We start from the raw sequence: 24,179 nt of genomic DNA, 5'->3' as shown, positions 1-24,179 counted from the left end.
ATCCGTCTCCTCGGAGGCTGAAAAATTTATTAAAGGATGCAGGGGTAAGGGATGACGACTATACTAAACTGATAGAACAGGTTAGTGACCGCTGTGACCTTTGCAGGAAGTACAGAAGGACACCAGCACGACCGATAGTAACCCTACCTTTGGCCAGGGATTTAAACAACATTGTGGCCATGGACCTTAGGATCTGGGATAAAGCAAATAATATATTTATTTTGCATTTTGTAGATTTAGCAACCAGATTGTAAGAAGTAAAGAAAAGAGAGTAATTCTGGATCAAATCGTGGAAAAATGGATAGGGACAAGAATGGGTCCACCGGCAAAATTCCTTACGGACAATGGGGGAGAATTTGCTAATGATGAGTTTAGGGATATGCGTGAAAACGTGAATATCAGAGTTATGAATACAGCTGCAGAAAGCCCATTTTGTAATGGTGTCTGTGAAAGAAATCATGCAGTCATCGATGACATGCTTCGGAAAATTTTGGCAGATCGACCAAATTGCAGGCGAAATTCAGCTTTAGCATGGGCAGTACATGCAAAGAATTCATTGCAGATGGTTGGGGCTATAGTCCTTATCAATTAGTGTTTGGTAGAAATCCTAAAATTCCGTCCATTTTAGATGACCAGCCTCCAGCTTGGGAGGGGACTACAATTAGCTCTGGTTTTGCTGAACATTTAAATGCATTACATAGCAGTAGAAAAGCTTTTTTGGAAACAGAAGTCTCTGAAAAAATTCGCAGAGCTTTAAGACATAACGTACGGCAATCAGGTGCCGTTTTTCAGCAAGGAGGCATGGTATACTATAAGAGAGACAATTCTAATGAATGGAAAGGCCCAAGGAAGATCATAGGCATAGATGGCAAAACAATTATTTTGCAACATGGTAATCAAACTGTTCGGGTACATTCATCAAGGATAATGGATACAGATTACAAATTTTCAAATTTAGACAGAGCAGACAGACATGACGAGGAACCAGAGTCATCTGGTACGCATGTGTTACAGAACTATGAGGACCAATTAACTGATATAGTAAGGGTTTCTGTGGAGGAACACAGCACTTCTGATGAATTAGAACAGGCCATTTTTCCGAAAGGGCAACTGCCAAAAGTAGGTACAAAAGTGACATACTTGCCTGAAGGGTCTAGTCAATGGAAGGATGCAACTATTATTAGTAGAGCAGGGAAGGCCACTGGAAAGTATAAACATTGGTTGAGTGTACAGCATTCAGGGGAAGGAGTCAAGACAATGGATTGGGAAAACAAAGTCCAAAAATGGAGGGCACAGAAACGCAGTGCCAGTTCAGATAGTACATCGGATAGTGAACAGGTCTGCAGGAAAAGGTAGAGAACTATTGAAAGGACATCCCACAGCAGAAGGGAAAGATCAAGCAGTAGCAGTACAGAACGAGATACCAGGCGGGAGAGGGGACGTAGTTTATCAAGATCTCGGAACATGAGTAAGACTATGAATACTAATAGGAGTAGAAGCCCACATGCACGTGAGATTTTGGTGGCTTCAAATAAATTAGATGAAAAAGTTGGCAAAGAAGCTAAACAGCAAGAATTGCATAGTTGGAGTGAATTTGGGGAATACACGGAAGTACCGGATAGGGGACAAAGAGCTCTATCCCACAGATGGATTTGCACGGAAAAGGTTCTTCTGGATAGAACTTATAAGGCAAAGGCCAGGCTTGTGGCAAGGGGATTTGAAGAAAACTTGGAAGATCAGGATTTAAGGGTAGATTCACCTACAGCAGGAAAGGTTATTTTAAAGATCTTCTTTGCTCTATTAGCCACAAAGGCATGGGAATGCAAATCTATAGATATAAAAGCTGCCTTTTTGCAGGGGCATCAGCTCCAGAGAGAGACATTTTTCTCCGTCCTCCTAAAGAAGCAGCTAACACAGAAGGGGTACTCTGGAAGTTGAACAAATGTGTATATGGATTAAATGATGCATCTGGAGTCTGGTATTTTTCGGTAAGGTCAGTTTTGTTAAAGTTAGGCTGTTGCCAATTGAAAGCAGATTATGCAATGTTTTACTGGCACTATAAAGGAAACCTTTCTGGCATTTTTATGATGCAAGTCGATGATTTTTTGTGGAGTGGGACTAGTGATTTTGAAGCTATTGTAATCTCTGGTTTGAGGAAAGAATTCAGGGTTGGAAGTCAGGCTTCCGGTGCATTTAAATATATTGGACTGGAAATTGGACAGACTAAGTTAGGGGCAACTTTACGTCAGCAACCTTATTTGGAAAGCATCAGCCCAATAGCAATTAGTCGTGGCCGAGTTTCACAAAAAGACGCAATGGTTTCAATGATGGAAAAAGAGCAACTGCGAAGTTTAATTGGGCAACTGAACTGGTTAGGTGGACAGACTAGACCCGATGTGAGTTTTGATGTCTTAGAGATGAGTACAAAAATGAATGACCCCAAAGTGGAAGACATAATAAGAGCAAATAAAGCGTTGACTAAACTAAAAATGCAGGAGTGTGTTTTGAAGTTCCCGGTTTTAGGTGACCGTCGGCACTTGAAACTCATAGTTTATAGTGAAGCGTACTATGCAAATTTATGTGATGGGGTTTCAAGCACAGGAGGTTTTATAATTTTTCTTTTGGGGAACAATGGTAAATGTTGCCCGCTTGTGTGGGAAACAAAGAAAATAAGGAGAGTGGTAAAAAGCACTTTGGCTGCTGAGACGTTAAGCCTTGTGGATATGGCCTTTTATATAAGTCAGATATTGACAGAAATTTTGGGATTAGGGGATTTGGGTAATATACCTATTGACTGTCACATTGACAATAAATCCCTGTGGGGAAATGTGCACTTTACAAAAAGTGTCAATGAAAAGAGGTTACGGTTAGACATCGCAAGTTTGAAGCAGATGTTGGACAGAGGGGAAATAACAAAAATTAAATGGGTCGACAGGAGCTATCAACTGTCAGACTGTTTTACGAAAAGAGGGGAGAGTTCAAAGAAACTTTTGGATATTGTCAATGAAGGGCGCTTGTTTCTGACTGTTTTTTTTTTCTTTCTCGTCCAAACAAAAAAAAAGGGGGGGGGGAAATCATGTGTGCGTTTTTGAGTTTCTTGAAATTTTGTTTCCATCTAATTATTATTTTTTCTCCAAGGGAAGACTGTTAAGTAATGGTTAAGAGACATTGCAATTAGTTGTCTCATTTATGTTAAGTATCCATTAATTGACACTGATGTGTAAAGGGGCTTCAGGTGGCCTCTGTCAGGTGATGTGTAGTTAGAGTTTTGTGCAAAGTCTGTTGGAATGAAATAAATGTGTTGGTGAAAAAGGAACAGAACTTTAGACTCTTCATATCACAGCAACTAAAATGTCTAACACCCACTGCTCTGTGGGGAACAGAATTCCACAGTCAAACCACCACTCAAATTTGTTTGGTATTCAATTTGCAGGTTGTGGAAACAGACGTTTAATGCAACTATTTTTTTTCTTCCGTCATCTTCATAAAAGCACTTGCGAATATTGTGCAGCTGAGTGTTCTTCGGCTCTCTGCTCAGTACTATGTAAGTGATGTTAATTCCAACAGCAATTGTGGAACCAGGCTTTTATAGTAAAGGTTAATTTTTGAAGGTGTTGCCCTTCTGCAGGCTAATTAAAAGAGAGGCCTTTGAGAATGAGCACTTAACTGTGCCTTTACAGTCTTTGAATAAATGGATATCTGATCGTGCCTGGAGGTGTGCATTTCCAAAATGACACTCGTACTGCACATGCAATGCATTAACAAGAAATGTATTTCCATATCCTAATTATAGTAGCGTAATTTAAGTGATAAGAAACCCTTCATTTAAACTAAATGCTCCGGTTCCTTGCAAAGTACATGAAGACATTTTCAGTAACAGTAAGTGTGCCTCATTTGCAGAGTTGTACCAGTTGTAGTTCCATTGGCGTTGTGTTTGTCGTGCTTGTTGTCGACGTTGTTGCCTTTGGTACGTTTGTTTGATGTTGTTGTTGTGGTTGGTTTTGTTGCCGTGTTTGCTGTGCTCAAGGACCACACTCTGTGGATAATTCGAGTCCTTCACACAGTTACTCGTGTCAGCGTGCTTTGTGGCATCTGCTGTTTTCTTAAGCGTGCCGTCACAGAGTTCGTGGCGCTCCCCGTCTTGAGTCATGTCCGGCTTACTTGAATCAGCTTTGGCTTGTCGATGCTCCCCGTCTGGAGTCTGGTCTGTTTCACCTGAGTCAGTTTTGGTTTGTCGATGCTCCCCGTCTGGAGCCCTTTCTGGTTCACCTGAATCAGCTTTGGTTTCTTGATGCTTCCCGTCCGGAGTCACTGCAGGTTCACTTGAGTCAGCCGAGATTTCTTGATGCTCCACGTCCGGAGTCATTTCAGGTTCACTTGAATCGTCTTAAGTTTTGTGATGCTCCCCGTCCGGGGTCAAAACAGTCAGGAATGCATTTGCTTGCGGAGAGGCTCGAGCGAATGAGGTTTGAAGTAACGTGGTGTCACCGAAGTCACCAGTAGTCTCACTGTGATTGTCGAGTGCCTCTGTACACACTAGCTGAGGTCTGTCACGTTGCACATCTGGTATGGGAAGTGGGATGCCGTCGTCACTTGTCTCACATACAGTGGGTAGAGCCTCAGTGTCTTCTTGTCGTTCACATGAGCTGGGTAGACCATCAGTCTTCTTCTGGTGGCTCAAATAATCTGGGTGGACTGTCATAGTCTGCTTGAGCGTGGCAGACTGTCATAGTCTTTCTGTTGTTCATTTGAGCGTGGCAGACTTGCATGTCCTGCTGCTGGTTGCTCAGAGGAGGTTGCTAGACCCTCATGGTCTTGTTCATGCAAGAACTGCGCTTTGGAGCCTTGCATTGCTTCTATCATGGAGGCTGTCCACGAGCTTGCTGTAGAGGCTTGTGTCACTCCCTCTGTGAAGACTTGCAGCATTCCTTGTGTGGAATCGTGCATTGGTCTCTCAGTGGAAACTATCATCACTTCTTGTTCATGCAAGGACTGCGCTCTGGAGTCTTGCGTTGCTTCTATCGTGGAATCTGTCCACGAGCTCGCTGTGGAGGATTGCGTCACTCGAGTCACTTCTTGTTCATATAAGGACTGCGCTGTGGTGTCTTGCGTTGCTTCTATCGTGGAGTCTGTCCACGAGCTCGCTGTGGAGTCTTTCATCGCCTTGTGTGGGGAGTCGGGGACCTTTCGCGGTGCGTGGACCACTCTGTGTGGCAGCAGGCCGCTCTGTGTGGGCTTGTACCGCTCTCTGTCTCTTGGTGTCAGGCCGCAGCATAATCCTGCACTCACGAGTCGGGATGTCATATTTGCTGGGCTGAAGATCCTCAAATCCGAAGAACCCGTCGTCGGGGTCGTCAATGTGCAACACGTCTAGTTGCGGTTCGGATTTGGTACTGGGGTAGCCTCCCAAGGTGAAAGCTTCGTCTGAGTCATTGTCTTCCAAGACCATATCATCACGTTTTGTGTCAGAGCTGGCATTGGGCTCGCGATGTCCAAAGAAGAATTCAAGGTCTGAGTCATAGTCTTTAAAGACTGTATCATCTCTTTGGGCGATGCTTACTGCTTGTTGCAGGGTTCTGCGGAGGTTACTTTCAGCTACTGGTCGAATTCCAGGCATTGTGCTGTCATTCCAGGTGAAAGAATCTTGTTTTACGGCTTAGAGTTTTTTTCCGTGTTTTGGGACATTTCCCCTTTAAGTGGGCGTGGTCCGGGGCCTCTGACATCATGACGCTTGTGACGTAGAGCGTAGGAAGCGATTGCGCATATTGCTGTTCCTTTACTTGGGGCTTTCTTTTCAATTGCGCATGCGCGGCTTCTCGCACAAGCGCAAACGGACCTTCCCGTTCTGTGCGCTCTTCGCGTAACTGCGCATGTGCAGCACCTTTCCCAAGATGGCTGCAATTCAAAACTGCCGTTCGTTGCTGCCAGCCTACCTCTCGGAGAGTTTTGGCGCCTCTTTTACCTTTTCTTCTTGTATGTTCCTCGCAGAATTCTTGGAATTTGTCCAGGACTGCCTGGAAATCGCTCTTGTTTTGCCCCTTTGAGTATTTGAAGGTCTGGAAGATTTCAGCTGCTTCTGGACCCGTGATGGTAAGTAGAAGCTTTATTTTCTCTGCATCCGCCATGCCATCTAGGTCGCACGCTACCAGGTAGATCTCGAATCTCTGCCGGAACCAACGCCAGTTTTCACTGAGATTGCCTTGGTACTGGAGCTGCTGTGGAATCGGAATCCCGAACATCATCTTGCCTGGCATTTGTTGCTGGTTGTCACTGTTCGCTCAGTTGAAACTATATGGATTTAACAGTCCACTTCTGGTATCATCTTTTGTTATGCTCTTGTCATGGCATAAGCTGCTTCCTTGATGTGCACTCTCTGACAAAGGAAGGTTCAGACTTGGAGATAGCTTCAACACGTTTATTGAACAATTAACAATTCTCCTACTTGGATTCGACGCTACTGTTAATCCTGCTATAGCTACTCAGACTGACTAACCAGTTTGCTACAATCCACGTGGGGGGCGTGATGTGTTTCAATCAACCCTGTGTCTGTGCTCACTGAGAGTCTCCACTGGAAAGAGACTGAGCATGTGTGATGTGCCCTTTTATTGGTATATTGCCCTCCTGTGGTAGTGTCACCTCTGTGTGTATCGTGACTGCCCATTGGTCGTGTCCTATCTTACTGACCTATTGGTTGACTGTCTGTGTGTCATGTCTCTGGTGTTCCCTCTAGTGTCTAGCTAGGTGTAGTGTATGTATAGCACCACAGGTCTCAACCCCACAACCCAAAAGACGTGCAGGGTAGGTGGATTGACTACGCTAAATTGCCCCTTAATTGAGAGAAAAAATATATAATGGCACCCACAATAATTATTCCCAGCCATAAGGATGTTATTGCTGCACTAAATAATGAACATATTAACCTTCCCCTCTCATAGACCGGTTTTTGTATCAACTCCTGTAGTGCTACGTCCTAAGGAGAATGACAGGCACCAAAACAGTGTAAGTATTTAAACAGAAGTGTCGCAGATCACCATAACAGAGATTTGAATGACAGAGGAGGAGAAATTACATGGCCACATGACACCATAGCACAAGGAGGAGCAATGGGGTTAAGTTTGCAAGTTAGCATAAATAAATAAATTAAGTGATTAAATACATAAACTTGAATTAATTAAATAAATAAAACACGTTTAGATAGGGGTGGCAGTGCAGTGGGTGTACAATGCAGCATATGGGAGCTTGTGCACAGCCTAGCAATTCTACACAACCACATATACTGTAAATGTTTGTACCTTGAGGAAACTGAGTTCATTCAGAATTGTCATATTACAAGGGATCAGTGAGGGGGTACTGACGTATCTGAGTACTTTGATTCAAGAGGCAGTTCCAAACCTTTGGTTATATAGTGGTGGAGGCCTGGTTAATGGTTAGGAACACGAGGCTTTGAGTCAGATAGGTAAGGGGACCCCACGTACAGTGCTGGAGGAGCCTGGGCCATTCTCCTCATCAACAGATATGAAGTTGTTACTGCTGGTGTGGGGATGCACAGATAGTGGATTGGGCAAGGTCTGCAGGGTGGATGCACAAATGGTCCATGGCCAATGGTTTAAGTGCCATTCAAGTAGGGGGAAAGTGAAACAGAATGTGGAGGTGATATGGTCAGTATAGTTAGAGGAACACACACAGTCGCATATGGAGTTCCATTAGTTTTGTTGGCTGACAGATGTCAGGATTAAAGTTAAAGAAGAACTTGAGAGTGGAAAGGGGAGAGTGCAGTTTCCATGGTCCATGTAGAAACCACCAATATAGATAAAACCAACAATGTAGCTCGACTAAGAAAGCTTGAGGAGCAATGGTTGAAGTTGGGAATTGGATATAATTTTAGTTTTAGTAGCGATAGAAAAATGGCAAAGGCATAGGGGGTCTCCTTATGATAAAGGAAGGGATAATGAATTAAACAGAAAAGACCTTAACTTGGAAAAATCTAAATGCAGAATCAATTCAGATAGAGCTAAGAAATAACAAGAGGCAGTAAACAATAATGGGAGTAGTTTAAATTCTCCCCACCAGTAGTTGTGTTGGACAGAGTATAAACCAGAAAACTAGAGGTGGATGCAACAAAGGAGATATGATAATCATAGGGGATTTTAATCATCATATAGACCGAGCCAACCAAATTTACAGAAACTGTGGAGAACGAGTTCATGGAAAACATTCAAGATAGTTCTCTGGATCAATATTTAACGGGGCCAACTCAGGGGCAGGCTATTTTAATCTGGTATTGTGTAGTGAGACAGGAATAATTTGTCATAAAGGAGCTCCTACAGAAAAGTGATCATATGATGAATTTTATATTGCATTTGAGAGTGATTTAGTCAAGTTCAAAGCCTGAACAAAGCAAATTATGTAGATATGAGGGGGAGAATCAGCTGAGGTAGATTGGGAAACAAGCTTACACAATATGACAGTAGATAAGCAATGATAAACATGGTAGAAGAGAAAAACATTCTAAAGGTTATGGGGAAGCAAGGGTCTCATGAAATGAAAAACTGAAAGATGTAAGTTTTGTAAAGAAATAGTATTGGAAGTAAAAGCCAATAAATCCCCAGAAACTCATTACCGAGACATGTCAAGGAGTTGGGTGCAGAGATGTCCATGTATTGGATTTGAACATCCAGAATTCCCTAGGTCCTGGATTGGCAGATAGAAAACATAACCTTGCTGTTCAAGAAAGGAGAGAGAAAACATTGAATGACAGTCAGTAGTAACTAATGGGGGAACCACTGTGAGGAAACTGATATATTAACAGCCTGACATCAGTATTCGGGAAAATGCCAGAACCTATTGTTCGGGACCTTATAACAGAGTACTCAGAAAACCATAATATGAATGGGCAGAATCAATACAGATTAAAAGAAAGGAAAATCTTGTTTGACGGTACTGTTACAACTTTTGCAACTAATGGTAGGATAAGGTTGAACCAGTAGATATGGTCTATTTAGATTTTCAAACAGCATTCAATAAGCACATGTAGTTGTTGCACTAAATTAGGGTTTGAGAGATTAGGTATAATATATTAGCATGGACTGAGGATTGGTTAATGGTTAGAAAACACAATAGAGACTTCCGGTGACGGCAGGCGGGAGGCAGCCGCGCGTTGGAGGGCTCCCGTTCGGGAGTGGCATTGTCGGGGGTTAACGCCTGGTCCTCGGGCCAGCAAAGGCAGTAAAAGTCGGGAGACAGCAGAGGAGGGGAATGTCGAAGACCAGCAAAAAAACGGCCGTGAAAAAAGCAGCTGAAAGTCCGTCGGGGAGTGGAAAGGTCACCGCGGGGTCAGAAAAGAAAATGGAGGCTGGAGCACCAGGGGAGGCCGCATTGCTTACGGCTGAAGAAATAACTAAGGTGATGGCTGCGGAATTCAAAAGGCAGTTTACAAAATACATGGAGAAACGAGGAAGGAGATGAGGGAGGTTTTGAGTGCGCTGGTGGAGGAGGCGATTTCCCCGGTGATGACGGCGGTGGCAAGCGCAGTGGCGGGGGTGCGAGAGCAAGGGGAGGCACTGAAGGAAGTGGAGGAGACGTTATTGCAGCACGGTGATCAACTTGCCTCGATGGGGAAGGAGATGCGGAAGGTGATGGACATTAACAAGGATATGCGAGGAAAAATGGCAGACCTGGAAAACCGATCCAGGCAACAGAATTTGAGGATTGTGGGGCTGCCCGAAGGAGTTGAAGGCCCGAAGCCGACTGAGTATTTTGCCACGATGCTGGCAAAACTATTGGGGGAGGATCCCTCCCGATATGAACTGGATCGGGCTCATCGGTCGTGGAGGCCTGTACCAAAGGCGAGTGAGCCGCCAAGGGCAGTGATTCTGTGCTTCAGTAGGTACAGTGTGAAGGGGAAGGTCCTGCGCTGGGCCAAGCAGAAGCGGGTGGTGCAGTGGGCTGGAGCTGGTATATGTGTATACCAGGACTTTACAGTGGAGCTGGCAAGGAGGCGGGCTGCCTTCAACCGGGTGAAGAGGGCACTGTACATTAGCAAGGTGCAGTGCGGCATTGTATATCCAGCGAAGCTGCGGGTGACTTATAAGCTCAGGGATTTTTATTTTGGAACGGCGGAAGCAGCGGAAGAATTTGCGAAGGCAGAAGGGCTGTGGCAGAACTGACAAATTGAGAAATGGCCATGTGCCGATGTAACCTCATGACTGTATTTTCTTCTTTTTTGTTTCACTGTGTGCGGGTGTTTGGGCTAAATGAGCCAATGTTGTATATATTTGGACAAGGGAAGTGATGGGACTTTCACTCGAAATGAGGGCTCTTTGGGGTGTAGGTGGATATGCGGGGTGTGCGTGCTAAAAGGGGATCTCTAGGCTTTCCTAGGGCCGGGCAAGGGGGAAAGGGACCCGGGCGGGGGCCTCCACGCTGGCCGGTTTAAGCTGGCCAGTGAACGGGAGTGAGGTGGGGGGGAGGGGCTGCGGCCATTGGAGCCTGGCAGAACAGGGTCCAAGTGGTCTAGCCGGGGTGGAAAGTTGGGGGGGGGGGGGGGGGGGGGACGGAATCGAGGTTGGGAGGAGGAGTTTTACAAGAGGCAGCGGATGGGAGGAGCTGTAGACTTTGGGCGGGCGGGGGGGGGGGGGGGGGGGGGGGGGTGTATAACTCTTGGGTATCATGTACGGTACTCTTTCAGAGGTTGGATGGTGTTGAGTGTTGGGATGGGGTGGGGTGGGGGGGGGTGGGGGGAAGAGGGAGAGAGTGGACTCTATAGGTCAACGGTCCCGGACTCCTTTTTATTTTTCTCCTTTGTTTTTTGTTTCCACCGTGGGAGGGTTTGGTTTATTGGATGCATATATTGACAGATGGGCCATTGTTTGGGGTGGTGGGAGGATGGGATCATTGGTATTGTTAAGGGGATTGATTTTGTATTTGTTACCATTTACTGTTTGTGGGTGGGGTGTACATTCTGAAGGAAAATGTGAAAATGTAGAATAAAAAAATATTATTAAAAAAAAAAGAAAACACAATAGAATAGGTCCATTTTTGATTTACAGCCAGTAACGAGTGAAATATTGCAAAAGATTAGTGCTTGGAACATAGCTATTTACAATCTATATCAATGATTTAGATAAGCGATGGCCTGTGTCAAAGCTAGGTTAGGGGGTAAAGTAAGCTGCAAAATGATTTAGATGGGTTATGCGAGTGGACAAGAACATGGCAGATGGACTACAATGTGGATGAAAGTGAAGTTAGACAATTTTCTAAATGGAGAGACTGGAAAATATTGGCAGAGAGGCATGGGTATTATGGTTAAAAAAAAAAAATCAAAGTTAACACACAGGGCAGCAAACAATTAGGAAAACAAAATGGGATGTTGACTTTTATTAACAAAGGGAGTGAAGTATAAGAGTGAAGAAGTCCCACTGCAATGACATAAGGCTTTGGTTGGGCCACACCACTGTACACAGCATTGGTCTTCTTAACTCAGGAAGTGAGTGCAATAAAGGTTCACCACACTGACCTCTGGGATGAGGAAACTGTCATAGGAGGAGAGATTGCAATGAGTAGGGCGTTTACAAGAATTAGAGTGATCTCATTGAAACATGTAAAATTGTTAATGGGTTCGGCAGTTGTTGCTGAGAGCATGCTTCCCTTGGCTGGAAATTCTAGGGCAAGGGATCAGAGTCTCAAATTAGGGAGCTCGTCATAGAATGATAGACTTTTGGACACCAAGGGAATCAAGAGGCCAGGAGATCGTACAAGAACACGAGTAAGATCAGGAGGCTCAAAAGGTCAAATTCCCACGCCTGTTCCAATTTCTTAAATTCTTCTCTCCTGACAGAATTTAGACCACCTGACACAATAAGCTTTGTTCACATTTAATAATGATCATAAAATGAAAATTTACCAGACAGATTGGGTGCGTCTTTAATTTGGTCCAATGTATCTGCAAGAGAGACAGAATATGTTGATCAGTTAAGCTTTCAGTTTCTGCAATTGTACTGCCCTTCCAAACTTCAAATGAAATATTCTGGCAATGTTCTATAATGGGTCTTGTTCTCAAACGTTCTTACAAACATTACGCTCCACAAATTTAACCGTCTTAAAATCAGCTTCAGACCATTTATCCTAGAACTGACACTGATAGGAAAGAGCAGAGCATTGTGGATGCTAAAAATCTGAAATAAAAACAGAAAATGTTTAACCACAGATCTGAAACCCACAGACCTCAAATGTTAACTTGGGTTTCTCTCTTCACTGATGCTGCCCAACCTGCTGATTTTTTTCCAGTATTTTCTAATTTTATTTAAGGTACTGGTGTTCAGCAATTGAGGTTACAGTGTTAGGAGCACTAAAGTCATTGAAATGATAGGATTCAGGTGCACTTTAATAAACAAAGGACTACTGATCATGCAGGATAGCCCATGTGTCTTGCGATCAGGTCCTTCCTCTTGATACAATTATAGTGTCAATCATCACTGCTCTGCTGGTCAGTTTTGTTTTACAAAATGGCTTTTAAGCTTATGACCCCCATGAGACCAGGCCAATTAATCTCCCCATGAGCCTCATAGAATACGTGCACCCCCGCTGAGGGGCAGAGATCCTTTAGCGGGCTTGTTGATTCATTGCCACAAAAGCCAGCCCAGGTAGGAGCCGAGCTGAAGAGTTGGCCGGGCTGGGACTAGGACCGTTGCATGTACTTTCCTTACGGAAATAAACCATTTTTCGACTCTCCTTTCCAAACACCTCTTTGACCACTAAAGCTTGTTAGCCAATCAAAACCTTGTTTTGTCATTTATACTTTTAAAATATTTTGAGAGTTAACTTTTTAGTTGAATACAATGTTAAATCAAATTGATTAGAAAATAGTAAAATCGAAGTAAAAAGTTTTTTTTATTTTTAAAAAGGACATAAAATGGAACAGGTATGTTTCATGGTTTAATATGTTGCTTCATCTGAAGCATGTAGTTTTATTTGTGTTTATTTCAACAATGGAAAAGCTGGAAGCCATTGGGTAGGAATTTCAGTGTAAACTTCTTGCATTCAGCATATTCAGGTCCTCAAGGACTTTCAGCCATAGTACACCCAGGGAATTGAAATTGTACACAGCCCCCCGGGCTGTATGTCTGACATGGAATGGACATTGTGAATATCAAAAGTATTGAAATTGCATTGGAACACCTCAAAGAGGAACACGTTGTATGAAGAAAAGTTGAATTAGAATCATAGAATCCCTAAAGTGCAGAAGGGGGCCATTCAGTCCATTGAGTTTGCACCGATCCTCCAAAAGACCACCCTCTCTAGGCCCACTCCCCTGCCCTATCCCCATGATCCCGCACATTGCTCATAGCCAATCCACCTAACCTACACATCTTTGAACTATAAGGGGCAAGTTAGCACAGCCAATCCACCTAAACTGCACATCTTTGGGCTGTGGAAGGAAACTGGAGCATCCAGAGGAAATCCACAGAGACACAGGGAGGACATGCAAATTCCACATAGATAGTCACCCAAGACCAGAATTGAACACAGGTCCCTGGCGCTGCGAGGCAGCAGTGCTAACCAATTCTATTACACTTTGTGTAACATTTTGAATTCAAAATTACCTAATGTATTTCAACAGATTTTATGAAAAGTATATTTTAGAAAAATAAATTGAGGACGTGAGTCTTAGTGCTGCAAAAGAAATCAGCACAAGAGTCTGTGTGTTTTATTCTTATAAAGGCCAAATTTATTACTTGATTAAGAAATACATGTTTCTGCCAATGATCTCAGCCTTGACTGTATGGCAACATTCTTCTAAGTCATTAGATCGTGAATTTCAGAGACATGCAGAATCTAGGCTCGTAAATCAGTTTAAGACTGAGATGGTGGTGCACTGTCGGGACATGCCATCTTTCAAATGGGATGTTAAATCAGCTTCTCAGGTAAACATCGCTATTTGAAAAAAAAACAAGGGAGTTCACCTCGTGTGCTGGGCAACATTTAGTCCTCAACAAACAAAAGCAGATGTTGTCATCATTAATCTCATTGATGTTTGTGGGACCTTGTACATAAATTGGATCCTGATTTTCTTGTATTACACCAGTATCTGCACTCCCAAAGTACTTCAACGATTGGTAAGTGCTTTGTGACATTGAAGTCGTGAATAGGGATATATAAATGCAAGGAATTTCTTTAGAAAACTTTTAGTGAAAATAATATTTGCTCTAAAAATTGCAGGATTTTCATTATCTTTATGTTAGGAATCACAATTGTTTTCATAATAACCAACCTTCAAACAGCACATTTGAGAATTATAACTCACTGGAATGGAGTTCTTGAAAAATATTTCCTTCATTTACTAATTTGGGTATGTAATGAACATTATGCATTTTGCTATGTAAAGTTTTTGGGAATAATTTTTTCAAGAGTTATACAGACTCAAAATGCTAACTCTGTTTCGTTGTCCAAAACAATTGATGATGTGGAAGGCATTTGTAATATCCCTTGTCACGCACACAGACTAGGATATGACACTGAGGCAGTGGCTCACCACCAGACACAGTGGGCGGAATTCTCCATAGCCTGAAGCCGAAATCGGGATCAGCGATCAGGCAGAGAATGGCTTCCGTGCCGGAAAGAGGACAGGCCCCGGTTTGCGATGCTCTACCCCCTCCAAATCGACAAGATCGGGATGCATGGTGGGCGCAGTCGCAACACCATTGCGAGTCATCAGCCGGCCCTCTCGCGGTGCTCCACCCCTGATAGGCCGAGTTCCCGATGGCGTGGGCCACATGTAGTTCCAGCTGTCGGGATCCTGGCGTGCCAGCTACGGACAGTGTCCAGCGCCGCCACACTCGGCGGTGGGCTTCTGCGAGGACTGGGGGGAGCGGTGAGGGGGGTGGCCAGTGGATGGGTTGTGAGGTCAGGGTGGTCGGGTACATGGTCCAGAACGGCCGGCGCAATGTTTCCAGGCGCGACCGGTAGGGGTGTAGGCTTGTGCGGCTGCAGCTTGTTGGCCCTGCACATGCGTGGCCTGGAACCCGTCGATTCTCCGTGCGTATGCGTGATTCACCTCTCCGTATGCGTGAATGGCTTTCTTCTTGCCTCATCAAGATTCAGATATTACATCCATTGCTAGTATACACCTGGAGACTCCCTGCTGAGAGCAGGCAATGACCACAAGCAGATAGTCTTGAATAGCTATGATGGGTCTGATAAGGCACTGAAACCCAATCAGATGACCCAATTCAAGAAATTACCTTGCATATCAAGAGACCAGGGTCAGAAACGGGTATAAAGCCACAGCTCACAAGGACATTGTTGCCGAAGCCAATAAACGTGACTTTGGTCGGTTGGAGAAAGTCATACGGAATGGCTGGGCTGCCCCCCTCTCCCTTGTCCTGCTTGTGTTGCACAGAACCCTTTGCTGAGTCTACCAGAAAGCGTTCAGGCATAAAGGAAGTGATGATCCAAGGTAGTTGAGACATACCGGTCAAAGCCTCCCTGAATATGGACGATGGCACTGCCTCAGCTCGGAACCACTGTCGGGTGCACAATCTGATAAGCATCTGTGACCATTTCAAACTGACCTCGGAAATCATGGTAAATCATGGCAAGAGTGAGGCCATGTTCTTTAGGAACTGGGCTAACTGACCATTTGTCCCTTCACAGTCACGTCAGACTACCTGAAGGTACTGAAGATAAGCTTCATAGGGCCCGGAGGCTAGAAACTGGAAGGCGTGAGAAGCTATGGTCAAACAAAACAACTGGGCATGTGGGAGCAATGCACCCTTTCCATTGCAGGTTAAGAACCTAGTCCAAGATGTGAGGCACTCTTGGTATTGCTGTACGTGGCACAGGTTTGGCCCATTCCTCACTCCTTTGCTGTGACAATCACCCGAGCCATCTTCCACCTATTTGCAGATTGAAAATGGATCGTGGTTTCAGTGACACGGTGTACAAACTTTTAGATAAAAGAGGGAATAAACATGTCCAACATCACCTCACCTTTGTGTGTGGCTGCATCAAGCTTTGTGTAAAGCCTCATCAAACACAGGTGTCACTGGGTGCTGAGGTTTTACTTGTTCCCAGTGTTGTGAAGGATGTTCCCGGTGTTGTGAAGGATGTTCTGGCTATGCTGCTGTGGAAAGCTCCAAGTAGTTGAATCGTGCTATACCACCAGAGGTTTATACAGAGAAGCACCTTTGACCTCAAGTCCATCAGGTCATGGTCTGCACGTAATGTTCCCTGCAGGAAGAGATGATGGATCGTGTTGGATTGGTCCCTGTGGAGACTGTCAGTCATTGGGCAGGATGCTTCATCATCTCAAAAGGGCACCAAGGCGTAGTTTGGTGGTAAAAAAGGTCCTCCCCGTCAGATCCTTCCTACACGCCCAGAGTCTCAGCCCCTCTACACATTGCCTTCGAGGTGACTCTGATGGGGAAGAGGCTGTTAGTCACCTCATTCTGGAATGTGCCTGGACAAAAAAGGTCTGGAGAGAAATGGCTTTTGTCAAGGTTCACCCTGAGCAGTTGTGTGATGCAGGGCTCTGTGCTCTACAGGCTATTCCCAGGGGCCCACACCAATACAAATATCAACTTCAGCTGAAGGATCATCATGCTTGTAGATCGGTGAAAGTCACTCTTGGGTCTGGCTAAAACTTGGTCTTCCAGTGCAAAGAGTTGCCCATGACGGAGTAGCAGCAGACTGGCACATTCCAAGGTTCAGGATTACATGCTGAGGGATGCACTAAAGCTTGGGGCAGCCAGCGGCAGAGGCGCAATCGGGAAAGATCGCTCTGTAAGACCTTTCAGCCAGGGTACACCTGTGGAGTGGAAACTGCATGGAAACCCTCTGGCTGTATGTCTACAATAAGTGTTTTATTTCCCCTTTATTTGATTTTTTTTTTCTGTTACATTTTTGATCCATGGATGATTAATGGGCATGTGTCTTGAAAGAAAGTGGCCTGTGCCTTTAATTCAAAACAGAAGAATCCAGAAAGGGCTGTGCTGATTTACCCTGGTGATTGCAGATTGGCTGACAACAGCGATGACTTGGTTTGACTGATTTGGCTGGTGGCCAATGAATAGACCTAAAAGACGGTGCTCTGCCCAGTAATAGGTGGTGATTGGATCTGTTCCCCTTGAAATGGCTCAGAGATCTAAAGAGCTTTCAGTTTCGCTTTGGCAGCTAAGAGAGAAGACCTCTCTTTTTCCCACTTTTTTCTCCAGAAATAACCAGTGACTTCTCACCAAAATGCCACTGTGGGATCCAGCTCTCTTTGCAGAAAAGGCTTATGCAAGGAGAATCAAGAATCTGATAACACTCCCTGCAGAACAGACTGATGTGAAGCCAGGGGCCTCTCCTGGAAAAGCTGCGAGTAGGATATACTGCTAAACTGCAAAGAAGGGCGATTACAGGATGTAAACCGGAGACTTTAGTCCAAACTCATACTCCAAACAAAGTGCACTAAAGAGATCATATCAAGCAAGGACTCTTATCTTTTGACCTTAATCCTTATTATTATTCTTATTATCCCTTTCCACTCCTGTTTGTCTATCTTGTGTGTGGGTAAAATTTTGGAAATACACTTTTGACATTGGCCTGGTCAAAAATCGTTCGCCACGATAAACAAGGTCTCCGGGTATTTTGTTTCAAAGTTATTTATAACCTGTGTCCCGGGGGTGGTGCACGAAGACCAGACAGGGTTCGTAAAAGGGAGACAACTGAATGTTAACATGCAACGACTATTAGGGGTGATAATGATGCCCCCAGTGGAGGGGGAGGCAGAGATAGTGGCGGCAATGGACGCAGAGAAGGCATTTGATAGGGTGGAGTGGGAGTATTTATGGGAAGTGTTAAGGAGGTTTGGGTTTGGGTACGGGTTTATTAGCTGGGTTAGACTTCTTTATGGGGCTCCAACGGCAAGCGTAGTTACAGGTCGACATAGATCGGGGTATTTCCGACTATATAGGGGAACAAGACAGGGATGCCCGCTGTCTCCATTGTTGTTCGCGTTGGCAATTGAACCTCTGGCCATGGCGTTGAGACTCCAGGAAATGGAGAGGGGTGATTAGAGGGGGAGAAGAACACCGAGTCTCGTTATACGTGGATGACCTATTGTTATACGTGTCGGACCCAACGGGGGGGATGATAGAGGTTATGCGAATTTTGAGGGGGTTCGGGGATTTCTCGGGGTATAGGCTAAACATGGGGAAGAGTGAATTATTTGTGATACATCCAGGGGACCAGAGTAGAGAGATAGAAGGCTTGCCTCTAAGGAAAGTGGAAAGAAACTTCCGATACCTGGGGATTCAGATCGCTAGGAGCTGGGGAATCTTGCACAGACTTAATCTGACACGGTTGGTAGAACAAATGGAGGAGGACTTCAAGAGGTGGGACATGCAGCCTCTATCGCTGGCGGGCAGGGTGCAAGCAATTAAGATGATGGTCCTCCCGAGGTTCTTATTTGTATTTCAATGTCTCCCTATACTAATTACCAAGACCTTTTTTAATAAAATAGACAGGAGCATCGCGAGCTTCGTGTGGGCAGGGAGGGTTCCGAGAGTAAGGAGGGGGTTCCTTCAGCGTAGTAGGGACAGAGGAGGATTGGCACTACCGAACTTGGGCGATTACTATTGGGCTGCCAATGTGGCAATGATACGTAAATGGATGATGGAGGGTGAGGGAGCGGCGTGGGAAAGACTGGAGAGAAAGTCCTGTAAAGGGACGAGTTTAGAGGCGCTGGTGACGGCGCCGCTACCGATCTCACCTAAAAAGTTTACCACGAACCCGGTGGTGGCGGCAACATTGAATATCTGGGGACAGTGGAGGCGACAGAGAGGGGTGCGGGGAGCCCTGGTGGGGTCCCCAATCAGGAACAACCATAGGTTCGCCCCAGGAAGAATAGATGGAGGATTTCAGAGCTGGTACCAGTTGGGAATTAGGAGGGTGGGAGATTTATTTATAGATGGGACTTTTGCGAGCTTGGGAGCATTGGAGGAAAAGTATAAGTTGCCCCGGGGAAATTTCTTGAGATATATGCAGGTGAGGGCGTTTACTAGACAACAGGTGAGGGAATTTCCATTGCTCCCGACACAGGGGATACAGGACAGGGTGCTTTCAGGGGTGTGGGTCGGAGAGGGCAAGGTGTCAGAGATTTACCGAGAGGTGAGGGAAGAGGGGGAGGAGTCGGTGGGCGAACTAAAAGGAAAGTGGGAAGAAGAACTAGGGGAGGAGATAGAGGAGGGTATGTGGGCTGATGCCCTAAGCAGGGTAAATTCCTCTTCCTCATGCGCCAGGCTTAGCCTGATTCAATTTAAGGTGCTACATAGAGCACACATAACGGGAGCAAGATTGAGCAGGTTCTTTGGAGTGGAGGACAAATGTGGGAGGTGCGGCGGGAGCCCGGCAAACCACGCACATGTTTTGGGCGTGCCCGGCACTGGAAGGGAGTGACGGGAGTGATTTCGCGGGTGGTGAAGGCCCGGGTCAAACCAGGCTGGGGGTTAGCTCTATTTGGAGTTGCGGAAGAGCCGGGAGTGCAGGAGGCGAAAGAGGCCGACGTTGTGGCCTTTGCGTCCCTAGTAGCCCGGCGCAGGATCCTACTCATGTGGAAGGAGGCGAAACCCCCCGGACTGGAGGCCTGGGTAAATGATATGGCGGGGTTCATTAAACTGGAGCAGATAAAGTTTGCCCTGAGGGGATCGACTCAAGGGTTCACCAGGCGGTGGCAGCCATTTCTCGACTACCTAGGGGAACGTTAGAGGGAAGACAGATGACCAGCAGCAGCAACCCAGGGGGAAGGGGGAGGGGGGGGGGGGTTTAGTTTAGTTTAGGTCAAAGATAAAGGGGTTTTGTTACTTGTGTATTGTTAAAAATTTCTGTATTGCTATTGTTGCGTTTGCTTTGTAAGAGGGGAAAAATTGTTGTTTGGGAAAAAAAATTTCAATAAAACATTTTTTTTTAAAATTTATTTATAACCGTGAACAGTCCATCAAGTACCTTCTTCACCTCCGCCTGGGTAGAATACAGACCACTGTAACAATGGCAGAAGTGAACTCCCGTGGAAGATAATAGGGTCTGCACTTCACAGTCAAGTATTCGAGATCCAGGGAACAATAATTCATCAGGGTTGCCACATCTGAGCACCAAGAGGTGTTGATGAGGAAACAAACCCAATGCCCTTTGTGGAAATTGTACCCAAGTTATTTTGCGTCATTGATACTACAGGGTCTGGATCGAAGAGGGAAGTGAGACCCCGCTGTTTAAGAATCTGCAGCTGGCAGACTTGCTAAGTTTTTCAGCATTTTCTGCTTTTATAACTGTGATCTGCTGCTTGGGGCCGCTACCACTCATGGTGAAAAATAACTACATCAAAGGGATTTACAACATGAATTATGTTAACAGGCTGAGATGGCAATTGATGACATCAACTTTGTAAATAAATGTTTCAGTTCTCAAAGGATAAGGCAAAATGAGATGTTGCTAAAGTGCCAAGATACTGGGCGAGATTCTCCGACCCCCTGCCGGGTCGGAGAATCGCCGGGGGCTGGCGTGAATCCCGCCGCCGCCGGTTGCCGAATTCTCCACCACCAGATATTCGGCGGGGGCGGGAATCGCAGCGCGCCGGTAGGCGCCCCCCCCCCCCCCCCGCGATTCTCCAGCCCGGATGGGTCGAAGTCCCGCCGCTAAAATGCCTGTCCCGCCGGCGTAAATTAAAATTAAACCACCTACCTTACCGGCGGGACAAGGCGACGCGGGCGTGTTCCGGGGTCCTGGGGGGTGGGGGGCGCGCAGGGCGATCTGGCCCCAGGTGGTGCCCCCACGGTGGCCTGGCCCGCGATCCGGGCCCACCGATCCGCGGGCGGGCCTGTGCCGTGGGGGCACTCTTTCCCTTCCGCCTTCGCCACTGTCTCCAGCATGGCGGAGGCGGAAGAGACTCCCTCCACGGCGCATGCGCGGGAATGCAGTCAGCGGCCGCTGACGCTCCCGCACATGCGCCGCCCGGAGATGTCATTTCCACGCAACCTGGCGGGGCACCAATGGCCTTTTCCGCCAGCTGGCGGGGCGGAAATTTGTCCGGCGACGGCCTAGCCCCTTAAGGTTGGGGCTCGGCCCCCAAAGATGCGGAGCATTCCGCACCTTTGGGGCGCGCGATGCCCGACTGATTTGCGCTGTTTTGGGCGCCAGTCGGCGGACATCGCGCCGTTTCCGGAGAATTTCGCCCATTGAATCTGAATCTGGAAAAAAAAACAATCACCAATGCATGCAAAGTTAGTCGATCTTAGTAGGGGTTCTACAGCTGGTCCCAACATCCAAATTTGCAAAGGAAATCTGTCCAAGATTTCTTCTCCCGATTCCTATCCAGCAACCCCTCCTACTAGTAGACGCTGGGGAGATCAGGATAGAGCTCTATTCTGTTGCCTTCCCCTGCAACTAAACTGCCTGCCGAAGATCACCTTCTAGGCTCATGATGTATCTAATAAAAGTCAATGCAAGTGGGTGGTGGGTTACTGTATTTCAGTAAAGTGAAAGTAACAGGATGGCAAATGCAAAACAGAAAATAATAACGAAAACTGAGAATATGATCTCCCTATTGTGCTTGTTGCCTCCACCCAAATTATGACCTTTCTAATCAAAATACATCAACTCATTTAAATGTAATATTAGACAGCTATCTTAGCTTCTATATTTAGTGTACAAAAGTTAGACCACACCTTTCACTGACAAGAACCAAACTCTCTTGTTTGTCCTGTATGTTAATAAAATCTCAAGATATATTTGACATTGCCTAATAAATCTATAGGTAAAGCTGATGTGGCAAGGTGGGATGGTCTCCCTCTGTCACTGGCGGGTCGGGTACAGGCAGTTAAAATGGACGTGTTGCCGCGATTTCTGGTTATTTTCAATGCCTGCCGATTTTCCTGCCAAAGGCTTTTTTCAGAGAGGTTGAGGGAAGGATTATCTCGTTCATATAGGGAGAGAAGGTGGCCAGAGTTAGAAAGGTGCCGCTACAGAGGGGAAGGCAGGTAGGGGGTTTGGGTCTTCCGAATCTGATGTATTATTACTGGGCGGCGAATGTGGAGACGGTGCGGAGCTGGGTCAGAGGGGTTGATTCCCAGTGGGTCAGAATGGAGGAGAGTTTGTGCAGGGGGTCAGGATTGAAAGCACTAGCAACAGCGCCGCTCCAGATAGCCCCGGGGAAGTACTCAAGGAGTCCGGTAATAATAGCTTCATTGAGAATTTGGAGGCAGTTTCGCCAACACTTCGGGTTGGGGGCAGGGTCAAGGGAAATGCCGATTCGGTGGAACCACAGATTTGAGCCAGGGAGGTGGGATGGAAATTTTCGGAAATGGGAGGAGAAGGGGCAGCACGGTAGCATTGTGGATAGCACAATTGCTTCACAGCTCCAGGGTCCCAGGTTCGATTCCGGCTTGGGTCACTGTCTGTGCGGAGTCTGCACATCCTCCCCGTGTGTGCGTGGGTTTCCTCCGGGTGCTCCAGTTCCCTCCCACAGTCCAAAGATGTGCGGGTTAGGTGGATTGGCCATGATAAATTGCCCTTAGTGCCCAAATTTGCCCTTAGTGTTGGGTGGGGTGACTGGGTTATGGGGATAGGGTGGAGGTGTTGACCTTGGGTGGGGTGCTGGCCTTGGGTGGGGTGCTCTTTCCAAGAGCCGGTGCAGACTCGATGGACCGAATGGCCTCCTTCTGCACTGTAAATTCTATGAAGACACTAAAAGATTTGTTTCTTAGGGGTCGGTTCGCAGGACTGAAGGAGCTGGAAGCGAAGTATGGGCTGGAGCAGGGGGAAATGTTTAGATACATGCAGGTTCGAGATTTTGCCAGAAAGGAGATACAGAGCTTCCCGGTGGAGCCGGCCTCCACATTGCTGGAGAAGGTGCTGACGACAGGGGGACTGGAGAACGGGGTAGTGTCAGCAGTTTACGGAGCTATTTTGGAAGAGGAGAAGGCACCACTGGAAGGGATCAAAGCAAAGTGGGAGGAAGAGTTGGGAGAGGATTATGGAGGAGGGGTTCTGGTATGAGGTGCTCCGGAGAGTGAATCCCTCCACCTCGTGCGCGAGGTTGGGGCTGGTACAGCTGAAGATGGTATACAGAGCACACCTCACGAGGGCATGGATTCTTTGAAGGAGTAGAAGATGTTTGCGAACGTTGCAGGGGGGGGGGCCCGCTAATCACGTCCATATGTTTTGGTCCTGTCCAAAGCTAGAGGATTACTGGAAGGAGCTTTTTAGGGTAATTTCTAAAGTGGTGCACGTGAAACTGGACCCAGGCCCCCGGGTGGCCATATTCGGGGTGTCGGACCAGCCATGGTTGGAAACGGGTGCGGAGGCAGATGTTGTAGCCTTCGCCTCGTTGATCGCCCGAAGGCGGATCCTGATGGGATGGAGCAACCTCTCCACCCTGTGCCCTGGCGTGGCGGGGGGGGCTTGTTGGAATTCTTGACTCTTGAGAAGGTTAAGTTTGAACTGAGGGGAAGGATGGAGGGGTTCTACAATTCATGGGCATTATTCATCATGCACTTTCAAGACGTGGATAACATTGAACATTAGTTGGGGGGGGGGGGGGGGGGTGGGTGGGAGGGTTGGGGGGAGGGGGACGTTGTGTTAATGGTGACTATGGGTGATTCCGGATTCCTTTTTGTCATTTGTTTATGTGAACATGCGGGCTAATGTTTGGGGTTTGGTGGGAGGATGGGATCGTTGTTATTGATATGGGGATTGACATATTTGTTACTGATTATTGTTTGTTGTTGGTGGATGTAAATTTGGGAGAAAATGTGAAAAAGGAGAATAAACATTTTTTAAAAACAAAAACAAATGCACGTTTAAAGGCAGTTATAGGAATATTAGAAATATCACTAATGCTTTTCTTGAATTATTTTATTGCGATATATATCATAAAATTTGTACCTTTAAATATTAAGTATTGTACTTTCTAAATGTTTTGTTAGTACTTCGGTATCATCCATGGGAATAAATTGGCTTTTGACAACAACAAAAAAAAATCTATAGGAATTTTGCAACAAATAAAACTGCCAGTTCCTAAGGCAGTGGCTGCAATGGAGTTAAAAATGTTGATATCCATTCAAAATATTAACATTATTTTATAAATTCAGAGTGGAACGTAGTTCGACATAGATTTTCCAATAAATTCTCTAATTCTGCAGTTTATG

At 46.0% G+C, this 24,179-nt stretch overlaps 1 protein-coding gene across 5 annotated transcripts in view; it reads right to left on the bottom strand.

Annotated features, from left to right (window-relative positions):
• bltp3b (bridge-like lipid transfer protein family member 3B) overlaps positions 1-24,179 on the bottom strand; it is a 217,589-nt gene that overhangs the window by 119,143 nt on the left and 74,267 nt on the right. For all 5 annotated transcript variants that reach the window (XR_011934062.1, XM_072471539.1, XM_072471540.1 and 2 more), the window contains one exon: positions 11,903-11,941. Coding sequence is in view for 3 of the 5 variants with exons in the window: in XM_072471539.1 (XP_072327640.1) it covers positions 11,903-11,941 (39 nt within the window). In the remaining 2 variants the exon portion in view is untranslated. The remainder of the gene's footprint in view (positions 1-11,902; positions 11,942-24,179) is intronic.

Source organism: Scyliorhinus torazame, chromosome 13 (assembly GCF_047496885.1).
Source record: "Scyliorhinus torazame isolate Kashiwa2021f chromosome 13, sScyTor2.1, whole genome shotgun sequence".
Taxonomy (NCBI): Eukaryota; Metazoa; Chordata; class Chondrichthyes; order Carcharhiniformes; family Scyliorhinidae; genus Scyliorhinus; species Scyliorhinus torazame.
The sequence above is the reverse complement of the archived record's forward strand: the minus strand, read 5'-3'. Positions and strand labels throughout refer to the sequence as shown.